At 46.2% G+C, this 25062-nt stretch overlaps 1 protein-coding gene across 2 annotated transcripts in view; it reads right to left on the minus strand.

The window, feature by feature from the left end:
* Positions 1-2509: 2509 nt before the first annotated feature.
* Positions 2510-25062, minus strand: part of LOC119962444 (CD63 antigen-like) — a 40998-nt gene continuing 18445 nt past the window's right edge. For both annotated transcript variants that reach the window (XM_038790401.1, XM_038790400.1), the window contains 3 exons: positions 9358-9507; positions 9144-9227; positions 2510-2807 (listed from right to left, as the gene is read on the minus strand). In XM_038790401.1, coding sequence (XP_038646329.1) covers positions 2739-2807; positions 9144-9227; positions 9358-9507 — 303 coding nt within the window. In that variant the 3' untranslated portion in view covers positions 2510-2738. The remainder of the gene's footprint in view (positions 2808-9143; positions 9228-9357; positions 9508-25062) is intronic.

A 25062-nucleotide genomic window follows, 5' to 3' on the forward strand; every position in this document is an offset into this window, starting at 1 on the left:
CACTTTCCAAATAACACCCCAAACGGAAGTGCGAATCGCACGCTATTCAATCCCGGTAGTAACACATTAGCGTGGGAGTGATTCAATCGCAGCCAAACTCGCCTAGCTAGCGTTTAGCTGTGCGTTTCCCATCGCTTGCAGTGCCAACAAATATGGCTATGCAACACGACTCGCGTTAAATAAAGGGGCCTGAATGGGAAATGCGTGGCAGAGACTGCACATACCCCATTTTGTACAGCGGTGAGTGTCATGGTGCAGACACACACACTGATGGACATACACTAGGACCAATCAACATGCACAAATACCACAGCCAATCACTATAAAGGCAGAGTGCATCACTTTTCCTGCTCATTCTGGTGCTGCCTCTCAGAAGCACAAGAGCTCATCAAGTTTAGTACTGACTCATACCACGTGCTGAGAAATTCAACTGGTTCGGACAGGCACAGGTCTCTAGTTAAACTAGCATCGTTTAGACCCACAGTTCTCGTATGTCTATTATTTTATAAGTAGTTAATAAAATAAGAGTTGAACTTTCTTCAGTGTTGGTGGCATATGTTAGCTTCACAAGTCTACACTGCCCAAAACTTCAGTGAGCTCCGCTCGTCAGAACATGGGCAGCACGGTAGAACAGTGGGTAATCTGCACGTTCGCCATGTCTGCGTGGGTTTCCTTCCGGTGCTGCGGTTTCCTCCCACAAGTCCCAAAAGATGGCTGTTAGGTAGTTTGGACATTCTGAATTCTCCATCTCTGTACCCAAACAGGCACTGGAATGTGGCGAATAGGGACTTTTCGCAGTAACGTCATTGTAATGGTAACGTCAGCCAACTTGTGACAATAAAAGATGATTATTATTATTAATTCCTCAGTGTAACGGGATGCTATTTTTTAAGTGCTGTTCCATCTAGTCCCCGTTTGTGGGGACCAGTGCTGAACAGTACTCACCCAAGGCAAAGGTTTGAATCCCAAAGCCTCTGGTAGCTCTGGAATCTGCATGAGAGAATAACTGCCTTACTCCAATATTTGGATTTACCAAAAAGTGATCCTGCGTATTGTGGGCGGGATTTACACCACAGCATCTCATTGGATCTTGTGAGACGTAGATCCCGGGAGCAGGGTCTCCCAGCTTTCATAGACTATGTTGCACCGTCGAGCTGCTTTAACGGTGCACCGTGGCCATTGGATCATGCTTTAGACTCCGGAGAATAGCAGCCTAATATTTTCCCCAATATCTCTATACTGAGAAAAGGCTTGTGAGAGAGTATAGGTGTAAATAATTTACTTAAACAGAAAACGGTGAACTGCAAGGTTTAGAACATCAAAAAAGAACGGGTTAGCTGTAAAATTAAGGAGTTTGAAATGGAGATAAGCAGAGCTAAACTGGAGAACCAGTGGGGTCTCCGAGGATAATAAGGAAAGAGAAGTGATATGAAGTCAATTATGTACTTCAAAAGGAACATGTACAATTGACATAAATCGTAAATGGATGAAGCAAAGTATTCAAGTTTTCTTTTATCCAAAAAAGGTAGTCACCATAAAACATGAAAGACCTGTAAATTTTGAGAAAAGAAAAAAGGATTGTAAAACATTTCAGATTTTACAGCGCAGGAGGTGGCCATTTGGCTCATTGAGTCTGCACTGGCCCTTGGAAAGAGCACCCTACTTAAGCACCTGGGACACTAAAGGAGTGATTGATCAGGGCCAATCCGGCTAACCTGCACATCTTTGGACTGTGGGAAGAAACCAGAGCATCCAGAAGAAACCCATGCAGACACTGGGAGAAAGTGAAACTCCACAGTCAGTCAGCCGAGGCTGGAATTGAACCTAGGACCCTGGAGCAGTGAGACATCAGTGCTAACCTCTATGCTACCCCAATTGCTCCCTTCCTGTTGAAGGGAGAGAGCTCGATCATCCAAGTCCTGAAGTCTTCTCTCAAATAAATCATTGAAAAAAGGTTTCACAATCCTAATTCAGTTGTAGTAGAGATCACAGCCCAGTTACCAGTAGCCATGGAAAGCTACTGCCCCACTCCACCAATCCGTTAGTCTTCCAGGTAGACGACAAGCAACGGCATGTCTACAACATCCTCCCAGAGAGCTGTGATGACTGTGGGTGTTTGATGCCATTTATTGCAGTGACTCTTTCCTTATCATCCTCGGGAAGCATGTTGGTTTCTTTCTCAAGTGAAGCATCTTGGCTTCTATATTTAGAATCATAGCATTTACAGTGCAGAAGGAGGCCATTCAGCCCATCAAGTCTGCACCAGCCCTTGGAAAGAGCACACAACTTAAGCCCACGCCTCCACCCTATCCCCATAACCCAACCTAACATTTTGGACACTGAGGGGGTTAATTCACCTAACCTGCACATCTTTGGACTGTGGGAGGAAACTCCGGAGCACCAGGACGAAACCGTGCATCATTATAACTGAGATATTCTTGATTTGGATTCAGTTTATCCAAATGTCATTTGCTAGTTGCATTTACTTAAAAAAAAACAAACAAAACAATCTGAGATGAAGGTTTTATTCATACAAGTTCTCACATACGTATAAAAATCAATTAACAGAAGTACTAGTACCAACATAGTGGCCATTTTCTATCGACACTGCCCATGAAATGCACTCTGCACACTTGGCATGCAAATAAAATTCAAAACATGGTACAGCTCAATAGCTAGATCTATATATTCAAGCCTGAAGAAGTGAAGAGAGAAACTGAAGAACTCTGTATTGTGCATCAGTAACTTGGTATATAATCATCTTGAAGCTTCTTGATATAGAGATAGGAGGTGAAAATGCCAATAACCTGGGTAGGGAATAATTGATTTCTTGTAGTCATTAAAACAATTCTCTAATACACCAACATCCTTGCACTCTAACCCAAGGACATAAATAGAACTAGGTCATACAATCCTTCAACTGCTCCATAATGCAATAAAACCTGGATTTCAACTTCATTTTCCTGTCCAAGCCAGATCAAAAATGTATCTTAACATTGAACCTGCACAGCAAAAAAGCATCTGCAGCACTCTTGGATAGAGAGAGAATTTCAAAAGATGCACAATTCTAGATGAAGAAATTTTTTGTCATCTTAAGTCTTGAAAAAAGGCTGTTTGGAGTCTGCACGTTCTTCCAGTGTCTGCGTGGGTTTCCTCCAGGTGTTCTGGTTTCCTCACATTCCAAAGATGTGCAGGCATGCTAAATTGCCCTATGAAGTGTCCAAAAGGTTAGATAGGGTTAAGGGTTATTGGGTTAGAGGGATAGGTTGGGTTATGGGCCAAAGTGGAGTGTTCTTTGAGGGTCGGTGCAGACTCAATGGGCCGAATGACCTCCTTCTGCACTGTAGTGGTCTATGATTCTAAATGGCCAATCCCTTGTAGTGAGACCGTCCTCCAGTTCTCAAATCGCCAATTAGTGCAAGTAGCCTGGATTTTATATACCTGCTGGCATATCTGAAGGCAGGGGATTCAAAGTAATATGGGTAGCCCTCCCACTTCTTTCCTGTCCACTCTTGACCCGTTATTAGGGCATTTTTGCAGGAAATATGCCTCCATATAAAACCCATTCCATGCACTCATCTTAGACATCAAATTATTTTAACCTCAGTGCATTTAGGCCCACCTTTTCTCAGAGAGCAATCCTCTCATTTGAACCTTTGTTCCCTTATGGAGGGATGCAAATGGTATACACAACGAAACTATATACACTACATGTGGTTTCAACAATGCTCTCCACAATTGCAGTCAAATGTGCTTAGGTGTTTATTTCTTTGCAATAAAGTGCCAACACGCTATTTGCCTTCGTAGTAGCTTGCTTGTATCTGTGCATTATGTTCCTTGTACAAGGTCAACCATTTCTGGGCCTACATTTAAATTTCAAAACATGCCCCTCCTTTCTGCCTATCAAGCAAATAGATTCACATTTCCCTACATTAAAAAAAAATGACATCAGCCAGTATGTTTAGCTGCGGCATTTTTACATTTAATAACTGCAGCAAACAAAATGCTCTTATCGTGGCTGCCATTAGAATTGCAAACTGCCAAATCAATTTTTTCATCGGCCTTCCAGTCAGGATTGCTTCATAGAATTCCCTGCAGTGCAGGAGGCCATTTGGCCCATCTGCAACAACCCTCCAAAAGAGCACTGTAACCAGGCCGTCTCTATATAACCCTACGCATAGATCATGGTCAATCCCCTAACCTGCATATCTTTGGACTTGGGAGGAAACCAGAGCACCCGGAGGAACCTCACAGACATGGTGGCAAAGTGCAAACTCCACACAGACACCAAGGCCAGAATTGAACTCCACTCCCTGGCGCTGTGAGGCAGCAGTGCTCTTCACAGTCACCGTGATGTCTGTTCTGCTGTTTTGCAATGGATTAAACATTTAAGGCAAGATTAATATAAATGGGAGGTTGCTAAGGCACATTTTTCCAAAACTCAAACATTCATTTGTTAAAAAGTGCACACACAAAAGAATCACTTCACAAGTTGAATACAAACCACTTCGATGTTGCTTAAAATAATATACACAAGTGACAGATTGGGACCAATATTTGGTCCCTTAACTTAAATCCAGAAGATGGCAAGGTGAAAAATACAGTCCAGTCAAGTCAATTTTGTGGGAAACAATCTTATTGATTTACACAGATTAGGAAAGTTGCGCAATATGTACTTCTAATAGGCAACTCCATAAGAAGGGGCCAAAGCAACAAACTTTCAAACTTTGAAGGGAAAAAAGAGAGAACAAAATGAGAACACTATCACCCTCAGGCAGAGCAAAAAAAGGTGACAAGTGTGAGAAGGGAGGTAGTCAATGTAGGACTAAGGGTGCGCAAATGCGCACAGTATACGGAACAAGGTAAATGAGCTTGTTGCGCACATTGATTAGACTTGATTAGGGAATTTAAGGTGAAGGAACCCATAGGGAGCAGTGACTACAATGTGATAAACTCTGCAGTTTGAGGGGGAGAAGCTGCAATCAGATGTAGCAGTATTACAGTTAAATATGGGCAAGTACAAAGACACGAGGGAGGAGCTGGCCTGAGTGATTGGAAAAGGAGCCGAGCAGGGAAGACAGTGGAACAGCAATGGCAGGAGGTTTTTGGGGGTTATTAGGGAAGCACAGCAGAAATTCATCCCAAGGAGGAGGAAACATGCTCAGAGGAGGACAAGGCACCCGTGGCTGATGAGGGAAGATAAGGACAGTATGAAAGCAAAAGAAAAAGCATACAAAGTGGCAAGGATTAGTGGGAAGCCAGAGGATTGGGAAGCCTTTAAAAGCGAACAAAGGACAACTGAAAAGGCAATTGGGGGGAGGGAAGAAGACGATGAGGAGAAATATATAGGAGTAAAAGCTAGCCAGAAATAAAAGAGAAGATAGGAAGAGGTTTTTTTTCAATAAAGCGGTGAGAGGCAAAAACAATAGACATTGGGCCACTGGAAAATGTGGCTAGAGAAGTAATAATAGGAAACAAAGGTATGGCAGCGGAACTGAATAGTTACTTTGCATCAGTCTTCACGGTGGAAGGCAACAGTGGAATGCCAGAGCTCCAGGAGAATTGAGGGCAGAGGAGAGTTCAGTGGTCATCACCAAGGAGAAGGTTCTGGGGAAACTAAAAGGATTGAAGGTGGATAAATAACCTGGACTGGATGGACTACACCAGAGGGTTCGAAAAAAAGAGATAGCCGAGGAGATTGTGGAGGTATTGATAGTGATCTTTCAGGAATCACTGAGGCAGGGAAGGTCCCAGGGGACTGGAAAATGGCTAATGTAACATCCCTATTTAAAGGGGAGGGAGGCAGAAGACGGGAAATTGTTAGCTGGCTAGCCTGACTGGTCATTAGTAAGATTTTAGAGTCCATTATTAAAGATGGGATTGTGGAGTACTTGGAAGTGCATGATAAAATAGGACTGAGTCGGTACGGTTTCATCAAGTGGAGGTCATGTCTGACAAATCTGTGATGTGGAGATGCCGGCGTTGGACTGGGGTGAGCACAGTAAGAAGTCTTACAACACCAGGTTAAAGTCCAACAGGTTTGTTTCAAACACGAGCTTTCGGAGCACGGCTCCTGTGTCTAACTTCCTTGTTACCACCTCAAAGAACAAAGAGAACCAGTGGATGTGATTTATTTAGATTTCCAGAAGGTCTTTGATAAGGTGCCACACAGCAGACTTGTCAAATAAGTTAAGAGCCCATGATGTTAAGGGTAAGATACTGGCATGGATAGAGGATTTTCTGACTGGCAGAAGGCAGAGAGTGGGGATAAAGGGGTCTTTTTCAAGATGGCAGCCAGTGGTGTGCCTCAGGGACCACACCTTTCATCATATACATAATAATCTGGAAGAAGGAACTGAAGGCACTGTTGCCAAGTTTGCAGATGATACAAAGATCTGTAGAGGGGCAGGCAGTATTGAGGAAGCAGGCGGGCTGCAGAAGGACTTGGACAGGCTAGGAGAATGGGCAAAGAAGTGGCAGATGGAATACAAAGTGGAAAAAAGTGTGAGGATACGCACTTTGGAAGGAGGAATAGAAGCATGGACAATTTTCTAAATGGGGAAATGCTTATGAAATCCGAAGCACAAAGGGACCTGTGAGTCCTTGTTCATGATTCTCTTTTATTTCTGGCTAGCTTTTACTCCTATATATTTCTCCTCATAGTCTTCTTCTTCTCTTTCTCTCCCCCCCCCCCCCCCCCCCCCCATTGCCAGTTGTCCTTTGTTCGCTTTTAAAGGCTTCCCAATCCTCTGACTTCCCACTAATCTTTGCCACTTTGTATGCTTTTTCTTTCATGCTGTCCTTATCTTCCCTTAATAATGGACTCTAAAATCTTACCAACGACCGGTTCACGTGCAGGTTCAGTCATCAGTTAGGAAGGCAAATGCAATGTTAGTATTCATGTTGTGAGGGCTAGAATACAAGACCAGGGATGTACTTCTGAGGCTGTATAAGGCACTGGTCAGACCCCATTTGTAGTATTGAGAGCAGTTTTGGGCCCCGTATCTAAGGAAGATGTGCTGGCCTTGGAAAGGGTCCAGGGGAGGTTCACAAGAATGATCCTGGAATGAAGAGCTTGTCGTATGAGAAACATTTGTGGTGCTGGCCTTGGAAAGGGTCCAGGGGAGGTTCACAAGAATGATCCTGGAATGAAGAGCTTGTCGTATGAGAAACATTTGTGGACTCTGGGTCTGTACTCGTTGGAGTTTAGAAGGATGGGGCCGGGGGGGGGGGGGGGGGGGGGGGGGGGGGTGCGAGGATCTTATTGAAACTTACAGGATACTGCGAGGTCTGGATAGAGTGGACGTGGAGAGGATTTTTGCACTTGTTGGGAAAACTAGAACCAGAGGACACAATCTCAGACTAAAGGGACAGTCCTTCAAAACAGAGATGAGGAGGAATTTCTTCAGCCAGAGAGTGGTGAATCTGTGGAAAACAAATCAGTGTCTTCAAGACAGAGATAGATAGGTTCTTGATTAATAAGGGGATCAGGGGGTTATGGGAGAAGGGAAAAGAATGGGGATGAGAAAAATCAGCCATGATTAAATGGCGAAGCAAACTCGATGGGCCGAGTGGCCTTATTCTGCTCTCCTGTCTTATAAGAGAGTTCAGGCAGGAGCAGAAATCCTTACTAGATTCTAGAAACAAAGAATAGTCAAGGAATGTTATGCTTTCCCAATCTTATGGAATTCTTTGTAGTAGTAAATCTTATTGAATTCTTTGAAGTAGTAATGTAGTATATTTGGATTTTCAAAAGATGATCAAAGGTAATAAAGTGGAGTTGGAGGACAAGTAGTAGAATGGAGGACAAATATATGGAGGACAAACGAAGGAAATTTTCTCAGGAAACTAAGGAAATTCGGCATGTCCACATTAACTCTTACCAACTTTTACAGATGAACCATAGAAAGCATCCTATCTGGCTGCATCACCGCCTGGTATGGCAACTGCTTGACCCAAGACCGCAAGAAACTTCAGAGAGTCATGAACACCGCCCAGTCCATCACACAAACCTGCCTCCCATGCATGTCTACACCTCCAGCTGCCTGGGGAAAGCGGGCAGCATAATCAAAGACCCCTCCCACCCGGCTTACTTCTTCCATCAGACAGCATCTACAAAAGTCTGAGAACAAGCACGAACAGACTCAAAAACAGCTTCTTTTCCGCTGTTACTTCAAAACGACCCTCTTATGGACTGTCACTAACACTCCCCCACTATATGCTTCACCCGATGCCAGTGTTATGCAAGTACATTGTGTACCTTGTGTTGCTCCATTATGTATTTTCTTTTGTACATGATCTGTTGAGCAGCTCATAGAAAAATACTTCACTGTACCTTGGTACACGTGACAATAAACAAAATCTAATCCAACCCAAATAGTAGAATGGATAGTAGTTTTCAAAAAACAGAACAGAAATCAGAGGGATTGGGTACAGATTACACAAAAGCACCAAAAAGTATAAAGGTTTAAATTGCCATAAAAAGGGACTCGGAGTTCATTTCTGGGTAATGAACGGAGAAGCCATGTTAAAATTGTATGGTTGGGACACACAAATTACTCTCCATATTATAATAAAAAAAAAAGTGATAGAAACATTGGAGAAGGTACAAACAATTTACTTGAATGATGCAGACTGAGGCATGACCAAACTGCAAATTGGCTGATCGTACTGATATATCTGTGGCAGCCTGGAGGGAGCCAGAGGTCAAAATGTTCAAGGTTGCAGTGACCTTGTACTTGCAGTTGGCTTTAAGGTTCCTGGTGGGGCCATCAGTATCTGCATGGTAAACACAATCCCTCCATATGCAACATTTCTCAGAACTGCAGGTACATTGTCCTGGGCATACCTCCGTTTGGTTAATTAGAACATTCTTTCTTCCACTGGAACTTCACAAAGTTTCTTTATTCCCAGAATGGGATTGTCAATCAACCACCCCATTCTGCCCACACTCAAAATGAGGATTTGCTATGTAAAGAACCCAGATCATGTAATAAACTTACAGGAATTACAAATTATGTACAACTATTAGAGGAATGTTTCATAGAAGCTTTTTCAGAATTGTTGACACAAGTAAAAAATCAAAATTAATGCTCTATTTTCCCCCAGAGCAAAATCATTAATACCGTTCTACCTGTCCTTACCTGTGCGAATCCAAAGCCGATTCCAGTTCCTCTAATAAATGAAAAATGCTCTTCAATCCATGTTGCCATCATTCTTGTACAGCCCTGAATATATCCGTCAATACGATTGAAAAACAAATAATCACAAGGCCATATTAATCTGGACATAAAATGTGCAAGTGGTTTCTAAAACCTCACACCATCAATATACCAATTTGTAACGGCAGAGCCTTACCACAGTATGAATATTTGCTATTTGATAGGAAACTCTACTTCCACAAGATTCTGTGATATTGATGCAGCAGCTCAATGGAACAGATAAAGTTGCCTTCCCAAATGTTGTTTTAAACCAGTCAGTGTAATTGTGGGAACCACAACAATGAAACTGTGGAGACAAAAGGAAGGGTCATTTCAAATAGAAATTTAACAGCAGAGCTAAGTAGTCAAACTTTATATACTTGCAGTTGCAATAATCTGAAGTGTTTTCAGACATATTGACCTGGAGAAATACACAGTTGACAGTAGAACTCTGATCTGTCAAATTAACATCACAGTTCACGGCTACTTGTCAGATTTGAGAAATTTCTGGTGTGCAGCAACATTCCAACAATTTGCACTTAAAAAGTTAAAAATAGTACAAATGTAAAATGTACAAGTTATTATGCAGTTAAATCTTATGAACAAAGAACCTTTCAACAGTTCGTGGTCTGCGCTCTGCCAGGTCAGCTATCCATATCCACCTAAATTAACTGACAAGTTGTCTGAGCATAACCTTGAACCAATATCTGACATGCAACATAATATTTTTGCAAATGCAGGTGAATTCAAATGCAAATCATGAAATGATCACCAGGCACAGTATCCTGTAGTATGCTTTTTCTTGGATTGCTTCCTTCCCCTGGAGGAGGAGAGGCTTGGACATTCCATTGATCCAGAGAGCAATGCTGTAGGAGGAGATCTTTTCCTGGCAGGGTCACCCATGGTGGCAAAGTTGGAGGGGAGGAACCAGACAAAAAGTGAAATCCAAAACAAATGCCCAATGGAGGAAGATACCCATGTGGTATCAACGGCTGCAATGGATGAGGGCTGCAGCAGTTGGGAGATCCCCCGTCATCGAGGTTCCCTTGCCACTGGAACTGGACCTACCCTCCGTCAAGGACAGTGTGCCTGATGTAGAAAAGATGTTCTGCACCAGATATCTACTTGGAGGAAACGAGCACCCCCCCCCCCCCCCACCCCACACAGACGTGCTCTGCAGCAAATTGGCAAGAGGTGGTAGGGACAGGACCGAGAGATGTGGAAGTCCCTTCGGACCGGCACGGTGGCTGTGGAGTTTGGTTCCATCGTCTCGCTCTTGGAATAGGAACAGAAGCGCGTTTTGGTTGCTTTCTTCACAACTGAACAGCCCTCCTCAGGATCCACTCTTCTCAACCCTCGTAGGAAAAAGGGAGAAAAGGGGTCCTAAAAATAGTCTGTTCCATACCATACCTGGCTGGAAAACCACACCCAGCAGGTTTATCTACCTGCAGTCAGAAAATAAAGTTAAGCTGTATTTCAGAACCTGGAAAGTACAGACACCCGTGGATAATGAGCAAAACAGTCAGTCAGCACAGAGAACTGCCCTTATTTTCCGTGAACTCCATACTGACGTCGCTGCCCTACAAGAAACCCGAAGAGCTGAGGGGAGGTGGCATTGGTTACACCTTCTTCCGCAGAGGAAACCGGGAGGATCAGCCTGGGATGAATGGAATTGGTTTCGCCATCAAGAACTCACCAACTGACTCAAGCTCCCCGTCGGCTTCAACGAGCTCCTCCCTGACTGTCTGTCTACAGCTCATGAACCAGCAGGCAACAGTCACGAGTGCCTATGTCCCAACCCTTGAAGGAGTCCAAAGGCAGCTCAACTGCACCCCGGACACCACACTCTCCCAACATCGATACAAAACCGAAATGACAAACTATCAACAACTATCCACTCCTAAAGAAACCTAAAACATCCTCCTCCTTCTCTTTCTCTCTCTCTCTTCCCCCCCCCCCCCCCCGCCCCGACAAACAGCAACCAGATCCTTAGTGCTTTTGAATGGCTGCCATCTACAACAGAACCCGGCAATTGACCCCTCAGTGAACTTGACCTTAAAACATCAGATCACGCTGCAGCACTGGGTGATATCGCCTACCTCCAACTCAGCGGAATCATAGAATTTACTGTGAAGAAGGAGGCCACTCGGCCCATCAAGTCTGCACCGGCCCTTGGAAAGAGCACCCCACTTAAGCCCACACCTCCACCCAATCCCCACAACTCCAATCAACCTTTTTGGACATCAAGGGCAATTTATCATAGCCAATCCACCTAACCTGCAGATCTCGACTGTGGGAGGAAACCCACACAGACACAGGGAAAATGTGCAGACTCCACACAGACACACAGTGACCCAAGCCGGGAATCGAACCTGGGACCCTGGAGCTGTGAAGCAACTGTGCTACCATGCTGCAAAGTCAGCAATGAAGTGAAAGCCCCCATACTCTTACTCAATTCTGGGTGGTCCAACACCCCCAATTTTGCTACTATTGGGCAAGGCTCCAGATCTACGTTCAGGATTGCAGATATGGTGTTTTAAAAAAAAAACACTAACTAGGGACAGGACCAGAACATGTGCATATGATGAGCAGGCCCTCTCGAGCACCGCCCACACCTATCCTGAACCCCTTCAAGAAAACCAATTCATTCTGGCCTTGATGAGGAGTGCCCTGAACACCACCTCGAGCTCCATCAAATATAACCTCACGCAGGATGAAGTTGTATTCACCCTACGGAGGGACTCCCTCCAAAAATAAGACCCAGTTCCTCCTCCCACCTGGCCTTCATCTCACTGAAACCTGCTTCCCCCCTCTTTTCCTTCCCTCCCTCCCCCCCCCCCCATATGATCTATCTGTATATCTCGGACGTATTGCCCTTCTTCAACCCCACATAGGAGAGTATCATTTCCAGCAAAGTGGGTGACAGTGCCGTTGGAAACATCGAAAAAGACCACCAAACCCAATCATGCTCCTCTCATCCATCCCCCAAAGACCTTCTTTCTCCTTTAGCTCCTCCCAGCTAGCAAACTCACCCTCCAATTAAAAATCCCTCACCCTCTCCTTACCTTGTTACCCCCTTCAATTGTGGTACTCAATTTCACTGGTTTGAAAAAAAAAAAATAGTCCCTAATAATCTTTATTGAGACAAGGCAGCTTATACATTAACACTGCAATGAAGTTACTGTGAAAAGCCCCCAGTCGCCACATTCCAGCATCTGTTCGGGTACACAGAGGGAGAATTCAGAATGTCCAATTCACCCAACAGCATGTCTTTCAGAACTTGTGGGAGGAAACCGAGCACTTGGAGGAAACCCATGAAGACACACGGAGAACACGCAGACTCCACAGAGATAGTGACCCAAGCCGGGAATCGAACCTGGGACCATGGCGCTATGAAGCAACAGTGCTAACCACTGTGCTACCATGTCACATTACATCCAGATACTACCAGCAGCTTAAAATGTTGGCGGAGTTGCCAACATATTAGTGATAGACAGCATTTATTTGTGAAGGGAATGTTGTGCCTTACTAACTTGATAGAGTTTTTTGAGCAGGTGATTGACGAGGGGAGGGTGGTGGACGTTATTTACATGGACTTCAGTCAAGCCTTTGACAAGGTGCCTCATGGCAGACTGGTAAAAAAAAAATGATGAGGTGGCAAGATGGATACAGAACTGGCTCAGTAACAGAATGTGGAGATGCTGGCACAGTAAGAAGTCTTACAACACCAGGTTAAAGTCCAAAGGGTTTGTTTCGAATCACTAGCTTTGAGCGCAGCTCCTTCCTCAGGTGAAAGGTCAATAATAGAAGGCAGAGGGTAGCATTTCTGAATGGAAGGTTGTGACTAGCGCTGTTCCACAGGGATCGGTGCGGTGGCCTCTTGTTGTTTGCAGTAAACATGAACGATTTAGAGGAAAATGTAGCCGGTCTGATTAGTAAGTTTTCAGCTGACACCAAAGTTGGTCGAGTGGCAGATAGTGTTGAGGACTGTCAGAGGATACAGATAGGTTGGAGACTAGGGTAGAGAAACGGCAAATAGAGTTTAATCAAGACAAATGTGAGGTAATGCATTTTGGTACGCCCAACGTAGACATGAAATTGACAGTAAATGGCAAAGCTCTTAGGAATATAGAAAGTCAGATCTGGGCATACCGGCCCCCAGATCTTTGAAAGTGGCAACACAGTGGACAAGGCAGTCAAGAAAGCATACGGAATGCTCGCCTTCATTGGACGGGGCATCGAGCATTAAAAGCTGGCAAGTCATGGTACAGTTGTAAAACGTTGGTAAGGCTGCATTTGGAATATTGCACACAATTCTGGTTGCCACACTACCAGATGTGGTGGCTTTGGAGAGGGTCCAAAAGAGGTTTGCTAGGATGTTGCCTGGTCTGGAGGGTGTTAGCTATGTGGAGGGGATGAATAGACTCGGACCATTTTCATTAGAATGACGGGTGACTTGATAGAGGTCTACAAGATTATGAGGGACATGGATGGAGTGGATGGGCAGGCACTCCATCCAAGGGTGGAGGAGCCAAGTCATGAGGGGGCATAGGTGTAAGGTCTGTGGGGCAAAGTTGAGAGGAGATGTGCAAGGCAGGTGGTTTTTAAAAAAATATATATACACAGAGGGTGCGAGTGCCTGGAGGTTGCGGAAGCAGATACCCCTAATGGCATTCAATGTTAATGAATGGTCTGGTCCCAGGGGAATTCTTGGATAGGATGGGTATGGAGGGATGCAGAACTAGGAAGTGCTGAGGGTTTTGGCCAAAGGTCCATCATGACCGGTACAGGCTTGGAATACTTGGATAGGATGGGTATGGAGGGATGCAGAACTAGGAAGTGCTGAGGGTTTTGGCCAAAGGTCCATCATGACCGGTACAGGCTTGGAGGGCCGAAGGGCCTGTTCCTGTGCTGTTTTGTTCTTTATATATATTTAATGTGAAAGCATATTTTCGCTGGGGCAAACATCACCACAAAATATTCACTCTTCCCAGCATTTACTTTATATCCGAAAGAGCTGAACCTTTTCAATATCAATCTCTCCATCACAGTCACTTATGTACAGAAAAGTTTGTCACCATACAAAGACACCGTGCGCTCCCCACCATCCCTCATAATCCCTCTACAATAACAGCAATGGACAATGGTTCGATTGCCAATACAAACAACAACGGAGACCCTGTCACATCCCCCTATACAGCCTAAAGGACCACAAACTCATGGTGTTAGTTCACATAATAGAAGACGGTGCCTCATACAACAGCTGCACCGGACTTCCAGTGGCGATTGAATGGGTCAGCTGCATCTAGAGGAGCTCCTGCCAGTGGCACCTGGAGTGGAGGCGTTGGGCCCAGCGCATGCGGTGGTCAGAGCAGTGTGGCCGGAGCCAAATGGAGGACGAGGTGGCAGGCCTGAAGTCAGGTGAGAAATTCCACCTTGGGTGCCTCCCACCTAGAATGTTTTAAGACTGAAGCCCAGTCCCAGGGGAATTCTTGAGGAATACAAAAAAAGTAGAGAAAGAAGTTTTAAAGACAGATTGTGGAAAAAAAAACTTCTCTTTTTCTTGAAGGTAGAATTTTTTTGGCTTTAAGATTGAAGAAGGAAAGAAGGGGGAAAAAAAAAGGAAAAATAATAAGTTGTTAAAGGATGCGAAAAGCAGCTTCGAAGAAGGGAGGAAGCACGGGCTCGCTGTTGAATAAGACGACCAGCAAAAGGGCTGACAAGATGGCGGATGCCGGACCACATGGTGGGGCCGCACTGATTACGGTGGAGAAGATGACCGAGGTGATGGCTGTGGAGCTGGAAAAGCAGTTTGCAAGGCACATGGAGATTGAGGCAGGAGATGGCGGTAGCATTGTCATTGGCAGAGGAGGCAATCGCCCCGGAGAGGGTAGCTGTGGCAAAGACATCAGCCGATGAGAGAGAGCAGGGCGAGAAGATGAAGGAAGTGGGGAGACCGTGTCGCAGCACAGCGACCAGCTCACCTGAATGGGGGAACAAGCTGCGGAGGGTGGTGGAGGTCAACAGAGGACTCCGAGCAAAGCTCGAGGACTTGGAGAACCGCTCAAGGCAGCACAATCTGAGAATTGTGGGCTTGCCTGAATTGACAGAGGGGCCCAAGGCCAACAGAATACTTCGCTAAGAGGTTGGCGGAATTGATGGGGGAGAGTGAGAACCCCTCCACGAGCTGGACCGAGCTCATCGGTCATTATGGCCGAAACCCAAAGTGAATGAGCCACCAAGAGCAGTAATTATCTGCTTCCATAATTACTGCATGAAGGAGAAGGTGTTAAGCTGGGCGAAGCGGGATAAGTTCGAATTTACCAGGACCAGACAGTGGAATTGGCAAAAAGACGAATGGCGTTCGGGCGAGTGAACGCGGCACTGTACAACAAGAGGGTGCGATTTGTATGGTATACCTGGCGAAGCGGAGGGTGACATATAACGCAAAGACTTTTATTTCAAACCAGTGGAGGCGGCCGAGGCGTTCGTGAGGGCAGAAGGCTTGGGACAGACGTGAGGAGCGGAGCTGGAAGAGAGACTGTGGACTGTGATTGGGGAGCTGGAAAATGTATAAATGCTATAACTTGCTTTTCATTGACGTGTATTGCAATTTACTTCACTTCACATTGTTACAGAGCTCAAGGTATTAGTTGGGTTGATTGGCATTCTGTGTTGCGACGGTTATATATTATTTTAGTGAATAGCATGGGTTGGATTGTTGTTTTTGTTTCTTTCTCTGGGACTGGGTGAGAGGGAATGGTATACCTTGGGGTTGGGAGAGCCACCCACACTAGCTAACTAAAGTTGGCTAGTGAATGGAAGGAGGTGAGGTGAGAGGAGGGCTAAGGACATTGGAGCCTGGATAGCAGGTTTTGATGAGCCTACGAGGCAAGCGGGGGAGGAAGGAATCGATGCTGGGAGATGTTGCTGATGTTTTTGAGAGGGAATGTGGGGGGGCGGGGGAAAAGGGGTTCGATGTTAATAATGGATAGGGATAGGTCAGGCTCGTGGGGCAGGGCCCGGTGGTATGATGATGGTGGATCAGAAGAGTGGGGGGGGGGGGGGGGATTGAGAGACCCCCAGTTAGGATAGTCACGTGGAACACGAGGGGGTTTGGAGGTCTGGTCAAGAGGTCAATGGTGCTTGCGCATCTTAAAAGTTTGAAAGCCAACGTAGCAATGCCGCAGGAGATTCACTCGAGGGTGAAGGACCAGGTGAGACTTAAAAAAAAGGGGCTGGGTTAGTCAGGTGTTTCACTCTGGATTTGACGGAAGGGCTCGAGGGATAGTGGTAATGGCCAGCAAGAGAGTACGCTTCCAGATGGAGAAGGTGGTGGCAGATCAGGGGGGGTAGATATGTGATTGTGACACGGGTGCTGGAGGAGAGATTTGGGGTGCTGTTAAGTGTATACGATCCCAATTGGGACAATGTGGGATTCGCAAAGAAGGTGTTTGGGGCCATCCCTGACTTGGACACACAAGCTGATTGTGGGGGGGACTGGAACTTGGTGCAGGAACCAAGGTTGGACAGATCACAGCCACGCTCGCTGGTCCCATCAGGGGGGGCAAAGGTGTTGGATAGGCTAATGGGAGGGGTGGACCCTTGGAGGTTTCTGCACCCGAGGAAATGGGAGTACTCGTTTTTCTCAGCGGTCCATAAGGTATACTCGCGGATCGACTTTTTTGTGGTGGGGAAGACTTTGCTGGCTGGGGTTAAGGGGTCGGAATTCTCAGAAATTGCAGTGTCAGATCATGCTCCGCATTGGGTGGATATTGTACTGGGGAAGGGGGTAGCGCAGAGGCCGGGGTGGAAATTGGATGTGGGACTTTTGGGGGACCAAGGTTTCTGTGACAAAATTGAAAAGGTAATTGAGGAATATGTAGGTTTTAACTGTACGGGTGAGGTGTCGAAGACAGTTGTCTGGGAGGCTCCAAAGGTGGTGGTGAGGGGTTAGGTGATAGTGTTCAACTCCAAGGTGGACAAAGAGGAGAGGTTGGAGTGGCAGAGGGTATTAGACGAGATGTTGGAGGCAGCTTGGAGTTATGGAGAAGATGGGGACCCAGCGAAGCTGGAAAAGAGGAAGGAACTACAGGCGTGCTTTGACCAACTATCTCCCAGGAAGGCGATGCACCAACTGAGGTGAGCAAGGGGTGCAGTTTACGAGCATGGAGACAAAGCGGGGCATATGTTAGCAAGTCAGCTCTGGAGGGAGGCAGCAGCAAGGGAAATTGTTCACGCGAGGGACAGGGAAGTTAGAGGTGGCTCCGGATCTGGTTGGCAAGGTCTTTGAAAATTAAATGAGGAAAATCGCTTATTGTCACAAGTAGGCTTCAAATTAAGTTACTGTGAAAAGCCCCTAGTCGCCACATTCTGGCACCTGTTCGGGGGAGGCTGGTACAGAAATTGAACCCTGCTGCTGGCCTGCCTTGGTCTGCTTTCAAAGCCGGCGATTTAACCTTCTGCGGAAACCACAGATTTGAGCCAGGACAGTGGGATGGAAATTTCTAGAAATGAGAGGAGAAGGGGATTAAGACACTAAAAGATTGGTTTCTGTCAGTTTGCAGGATTGAGGGAGCTGGAAGTGAAATATGGGTTGGAGCAGGAGGGAATGTTTAGATACATGCAGGTTCGAGATTTTGCCAGAAAGGAGATGAAGCTTCCCGGTGGAGCCAGCCTCCACATTGCTGGAGGAGTTGCTGATGACAGGGGGATTGGGGAAGGGGAGTAGTGTCGCTGGTTTATTGGGCTAATTTGGAAGAGGAGAAGCCACCACTGAAAGAGATCAAAGCAAAGTGGGAGGAAGAGTTGAGAGAGGATATGGAGGAGGCGTTCTGGTGTGAGGTGCTCCGAAGAGCGAACGTCTCCACCTCGTGTGTGAGGTTGGGGCTGATACAGCTGAAGGTGGTATATAGAGCACACCACACGAGGCTGAGTCGATTCTTTGAAGGAGTAGATGATGTGTGTGAACGATGCAGGGTGGGGGGCGCTAATCACATTCACATGTTTTGGTGCTGACCAAAGCTGGAGGTTTACTGGAAGGTGGTTTTTCGGGTAATTTCTAAAGTGGTGCATGTGAAACTGGACCTGGGCTCTCGGGAGGCCACAATCGTAGTGTCGGATCAGCCAGGGTTGGAAACGGGTGCGGAGGCAGATGTTGTAGCCTTCGCCTCGTTGATCGCCCGAAGGTGGATCCTGATAGGTTGGAGGAAACTCTCCACCCTTTGCCCTGGCGTGGGAAACCGGTTGGAATTCTTGACTCTTGAGTTTGAACTGAGGGGAAGGATGGAGGGGTGCTACAATTCATGGGCATTATTCATTAACTGGATAACATCGAACATTAGTTGTGGGGAGGGGGGCTGTGTGTGTGTTAATGGTGACTATGGATGATTCTGGATTCCTTTTTGTCATTTGTTTATGTGAACATGCAGGCTAATGTTTTGGGTTTGGTGGGAGGATGGGATCGTGGTTATTGACATGAGGATTGACATATTTGTTACTGATTATTGTTGGTGGGTGTAAATTTGGGAGAAAATGTGAAAAACGAGAATAAAAATATTTTCAAAAATACAACAGCCGCACCCAAGAAACAAATCCATTCAACACCTTTTCCACATATCCCCGGTTCTGGTCCCACCGCCGGCGTGAGAACTACATTGAGTAACCACCTCACTTTGGATGCCAACTTGCTACTCTTCACAAAGCCAGTTTGCTTCGTCCCCCCCCCCCCCCCCCCCCCCAACCACACACACACACAACCTCCAGAGACAGGGCTCCAACCTTAAATGCCAAAACCTTAGCCAAACCTCTCATCCTCATTGAGCAGAGAAATCGGTCAGTATGACCCACACTCTGTAGGGTCCCAATCCTTCATCAGAAAAAGGATGCTCACCCCAACATCCCTGGGAGAAACACCATGCCAATGAATCATTAAACACAATTGATCCACAAGATTCTTTATACAATTTTACCGTGAACCCATCCGGCCCTGGCACCTTCCCCATCGACAAAATTTCCCAAGGTTGTGCAAACCTTCTCAAAGCCCAACGGTGCCTCCAACTCCCCCCATAGTTCTACCCTCGGCTGGGGGGGGGGGGGGGGGCTCCAAACCCCAACTTCTCATAGAAGACCTGAATCACCCAATTAACCGCCTTCTCGGAGGCTGACACCATGCCACCACCCCCAGCATTCACACCTACATCATCTCTCTAGCCACCTTAACTGATGAACAAAAGGACTAGCTTTCTCACCATAATCATGAACCATAACCTTGCAGGTCAAACTGAATTTGCAGCTTCTTCCTAAGAGCCCAAATCTCTGGCTTGGGGTCACTCGCATACTCCACATCCACCAGACCCAGGTACTGCTGCCTAGCCACATGTGCCTGGTAAGAGATGATCTTTCCCCTGACCACTGCCTTTAGTGCCTTCCACAGCTAGGAGAGACCATCTCATTCCAGTCTACACATTATGGCCCTAGAGATCTTTACACAAAACACGAGGTCCACGAGCAGTCCCACATCCAACCTGCAAGCGCACCTGCCCCACCTCCAGCTTCAAGTCCACCTAATACAGCTCATGGTCCGAGATAACCACCGAATACTCTCATTTTGTACCTCAGGAGTAGGATCTTGCCCATAACAAGGGTACACTCTAGGATTGACTTTATGTACAAAAACAAGAATTCCTTACCCCCAGGTTCACAAACAGTCAAAGATCCACCACCCCCATAAATGCTGCCAACACCTTCACCATCCCTGAAAGGAACAGTGATCCAACTTCAGCGCCAGAATGCAACCCCTCCCAAAATCAGCTGGTACACATCTACCTCCAGACTAGCAGCCAAGAGCCATTCCATTAAACTGGATATCGTATGGAGCATACATGTTCCTCAATACCACTGCCTTCCCCTCCAGTGTACCCGTGACCATCACATAACACCCTCCCAGATTAGCCACCACCGTCCACACCTGGAAATGAACCTTCTTCCTGACCAAAATCATAACCTCCCTTGAATTACTAACCCCGAGTGAAAAATCTGGCTCACCATCCTCCACAACTTGACCTTGTCCCACACCCGCAAGCACACGTCTCCCCCCCAAACCTTGGAAAAAACCCCCCCCCCCCCCCCCCCATGTTCCAAATGATGCATCTTGGGAAGTCTCTCACCCCCTCCCCTTCCAGTCAGTCATCAACAGCATTATAATTTAGTGAGAAAGGGGGCCATTGTTCCATCGTGTTTGCACCAAGCCTTGGAAAGAGCATCCTACTTAAGCCCACACCTCCACCCTAGCCCCATAACCCAATAAACTCCACCCAACCTTTTTGTACATTATGTTCCTTCCCAAATTCCTGGATCCCCAGCAGGGTCTTTTCCTTTCTTCAAATCAATTTAGCGCCAAAATGGCGGTGTCAAATGATCGGTGCCAAAAGGGCGCCGCCAAAACGTACCCGACCCATCACCACAGCCAATGTGTCTAGCGTGAATCGCCGTGACCATCTTCCCTCCTTCAACTTCTTTTGATGGGCATCTCTTGAACTGAACGTCTTGGTTGAAGATTTTGACATATATCCCAAATGGTAAAGGTCTCTAAACCCTTTGGTCATCAAAATCCCAACCCCACCAAACAAAGAAGTAAAAGGATTAAAAACAAAGCCCCTGCCAGGAACCACTTTTCCTCGTCTTGCTCTCACATGTTGTCAGTGGAAACCCCTCTCCAACATTGCCAAGGAAGACGAGATCAGCCCAGGGTTGGAAAGGATGCCTAACACTGGAAACAAAACATTGGACGAGTTGGGAATTGCAATTCCAAACAGGATTCTTCTGCTCACCAAAATGTTCAGAACAGCAGCCGGTCATCACTAAATGTTTCACCAAGAAGATGGGTTCCAAGACTTCCTGGAGACATCCACGATCAAAGCATTGGCACATGAACGGCATGGTCATAGTCAGATCAGGAGACAAAACGATGCACGCATCACCAAAGGGATAACCTGTGTAGAGGACTGCTGGACAGATCATCCACTCCTCTATATCCATCAAACTCCACCAGAAGCAGCAGATAAAACAGCATTTAAAATGTCTAATTAAGGGGCAATTTAGTGTGGCCAATCACCTTTGGGTTGTGGGAGTGAGACTCATGCAGGTGCGGGAGGATTGTGCAAACTCCACATGGACAGGGTCCTCAGTGCCGTGAGGCAGCAGTGCTAACCACTGTACCACCATGCTGCCTTACACCTGGGATAGAACCAGCAAGGCAAAGAGGAGAGCTCATTAATAACTAAGTTGGAGGTACAAGAACTAGAGACCAATGGTGGACAGATAAAGCCAAGGAACTGCAACTCTTCGCTGACGAGCATGACACCTGGGGTTCTTGTGCCACCAAGACAATATCTGGACCCAGTACCCTAGTCCTCAAAACCAGTGCAAAAGGATGGAACCCTAGAGTCAGAAAACATTAACCTTTAATGGAGAGAACACTCAAAAAAATCTTCTAAACCATGATATAACCATAGATGAGGTGTGCTTGAGGAAATACCCCAATCAATGATCTTGGACTACCATTAAGCGCGGATGAAGTTGAAGCCACATTAAACATGAGGAATGGTAAAACCACAAGAGAAGAGATCACCCGTCATCTCCTGCAGCTGTTGCTGACAACATAAATGCTTGCCGACCTTGGGATGCCGTCGTTGCCACCACCTTCAAGAAAGGAGACAAAATTGACAGTGGAAACTACCGAGAAATTGCCCTATTCTCCATCGCCAGAAAAATCATTGCCCAAATCTTTGTAGCCCAGTCTTTGAAGAATTCCTTCCAGAAAGCCAGTGTAGCGATTGACCAAACCGTGGAACAGCAGTCATGATTTTCACTGTCTTCAAAATCGATCCGACCAAGGCTTTTGACTCAATCAGGACGTGCTACGGAACATCCTGTCAAAAAGCCAGCTGTCCAGAGAAGTTAATCAATATTCACCAACAAGATGACAGCAACAGTCCTCGCTGATGGAAATAAGGCAAATCCTTAGCAGGTCAGAGTCAAATAGGATTGTGTAAACCCCTACCCTTTTCTCAATATTCATCGCCACCATCCTTCACCTCATTAAGACAAGCATCTCAGTGGAGTGGACACATGCAATGACGGATAACCTTTCAACCAGAGCTGGTTGAGAATCCAAGAAGAAAACAACATGATATTGCTCATGGAGGAGGACATTGCCATGCCATCACCACTCAAGAGAATCTCCAAGCCACGTTTGACACCTTCGCGGAAGCATACTAATGAAATTGGTCTCAGCCACAACCAGTTTACTAACCAGCCCCAGGGCAAGATACGGTCCTTCCCTCCATCGAGATAAATGGAGAAACCCTCCCGTAGCCACCTCTCCTCGAAAGCCGACATTCACACAGAGATTCAACATCGTATACAATCGGTGAGCGGCATCCATGGACACTATAGTGTCTTTGATGATCACAACATTTGTGCTGATGATCCTCGCGTACAAGGCAGTCGTCCTCCCAAATCTTTTATAGTGGTCTTTGAGAAGGTAGTGGTCTTTGAGAAGGTAGTGCTAGTCACCTTTTGAGCTACCCAACGCTACAAATATGTTAATAATATCTACCAAAGTACATCCAACATCTGAAAACATGGTGGCAGCAAATGGAATGCAATTTTGGAGACCCAAGAAAAATTAAAACCCTGGAAAACCGAAGGGAACAAAATAGCATTCAGCCCTGAAGAAACATCCGAGCAGCAAAAGAAAAAAAAGGTAATCAAGAGAAAAGCTCTAAAGAAAGATGTGAAAGCTGAAGGCAGAAATTAAGGGTGGGATCCTCCAGAGCTGCCCGCCACCGGTTGGAATCCAGATAGCCCAGTGAGGCATTGGCAAACGTTTCACACCAGTCGTGAAACCCGTCAAGTCTTCCAGCCTTCCCCAGATATCAGAGGAGGAGGTTCCCGACGGCAGGAATATGCAAATAGCTGATTAGTGGTGGTGTTTTGAATCTAATTTGTGGGCTGGATGCCCGGTTCACATGCTTCCAGGGCCCTGCTCGCACAAATTGGTCCAAGCCCCAAGGAACTGGTACCTGGTCACCTGCAGTGAGGGGTGGCAAAGTGGAAATTATCCTCCCGACAACTGCCGTCAGGGTGCCCCTGGATAAGTGTTTTTCCAATTGGCGAGTCAAGTTTGCTCCCAGCAGCAGTTTCGGCTGGCGGGAGCACTTATTTGCCAATCTGAAGAATCACACTTTACGTTCTTCACTGTGGAAGACTTCATTCAATCCGGTGACAGTTCGGCTTCAATACCAGAGTATGCCAAGTCAGCAGACCCAACAGGGGCAAGCTAAAAAAAGTTTAAATTCATGGACAGCACAAGTCCTTAAAATATCAAATACTTCAGCAGTCAGAAATTGGCATTTAAAAACCAGGGGAGGATAGATTTTTCCACCCTCTGCAACATGTTTCTTTGTGGTGGGAGGCGGCCTGCTGTTGGCCAGCAGCAGAATCTTCCTATCCACTGAGTCAATGGGATTCCCACTCCCTGCCGCAGGGAAACCCATGGCAGGGGGGGGGGGGGGGGGGGGGGGGGTGCCGTTGGCAGGATTGGAAGATCCCACTGGTGAGGACAGCCAGAAAATGCCACACCTCCCACGCCAGCATCCAGCTCAGTTTGAACAAAGAAAAAAATAAACTTAATAGCTTCAGAAAAAAGCAAAAGCTGAGAGTTAATGATTCCAAGACCTGGAGAACATTAATGTGCTAAAAGGGAAGACAAACCAGCCGATCCAGGCAGCCATTGTTAAATGCCGAGATTATCATAGAATTTACAGTGCAAAAGGAGGCCATTCGGCCCATCGAGTCTGCACTGGGTCTTGGAAAGAGCAACACGAAGGGCAATTTTGGACACCAAGGACAATTTAGCATGGCCACTCCATCTAACCTGCACATGTTTGGACTGTGGGAGGAAACCCGCACACACACGGGGAGGATGTGCAGACTCCGCACAGACAGACGGTGACCCAAGCCGGAATCGAACCTGGTACCCTGGAGCCGTGAAGCAATTGGATTGGATTATTGTCACCTGTACTGAGGTACAGTGAAAAGTATTTTTCTGCAAGCAGCTCAACAGATCATTCAGTACATGGGAAGTAAAGGGAATTAACAAAATTCAAGATCCGTTGGGGAAGAGCTTGCAGAGTCGACTCGCTCCGGTGCAATTGTGCTATCCACAATGCTACCGTGCTGCGATTATTCCAGGAGCCCGCCAAAAGCAGCAAGGATGGAAAACACTTTAGTGCAGTGAGGCACCATCTTGGATTTTCAGAAATTTCTTCTGAACCTGCAATTTAAAAATTAACCATGCATCAGAAATCTACTCTTCCAGATCATTTTGGGTTTATCCAAGGTCCAGATAAATTCCATGGCCATCGATTCCTTTACACATGGCTTTATTTCCCAATAAATGATAGAAGAGTAATAAAACATCTGCAAAATTTGATGAAGTATTAAAGCAATTCAAAACTTAACCTCCAAAGTAACAAAAAAAGACGGGTCATATTTAAACAAAGCAGCCAAGGTCCCAGGTTCGATCCCGGCTCTGGGTCACTGTCTCGTGTGGAGTTTACACATTCCCTCCGTGTTTGCGTGGGTTTCACCCCACAACCCAAAAATGTGCAGGCTAGGTGGATTGGCCACACTAAATTGCCCCATAATTGGAAAAAAATGAATTGGGTATTCTAAATTTTTTTTTTAAAAATATTTAAACAAAGCGTCCAGCATCCAGGAGAACCTGCCAACTCCTTCATTACGGAGCTGTGCGGAATGGCTGAAGGCTGTGATTATGGTGATCTGAAATCAGAGA

Source organism: Scyliorhinus canicula, chromosome 2 (genome assembly GCF_902713615.1).
Source record: "Scyliorhinus canicula chromosome 2, sScyCan1.1, whole genome shotgun sequence".
Classification (NCBI taxonomy): Eukaryota; Metazoa; Chordata; class Chondrichthyes; order Carcharhiniformes; family Scyliorhinidae; genus Scyliorhinus; species Scyliorhinus canicula.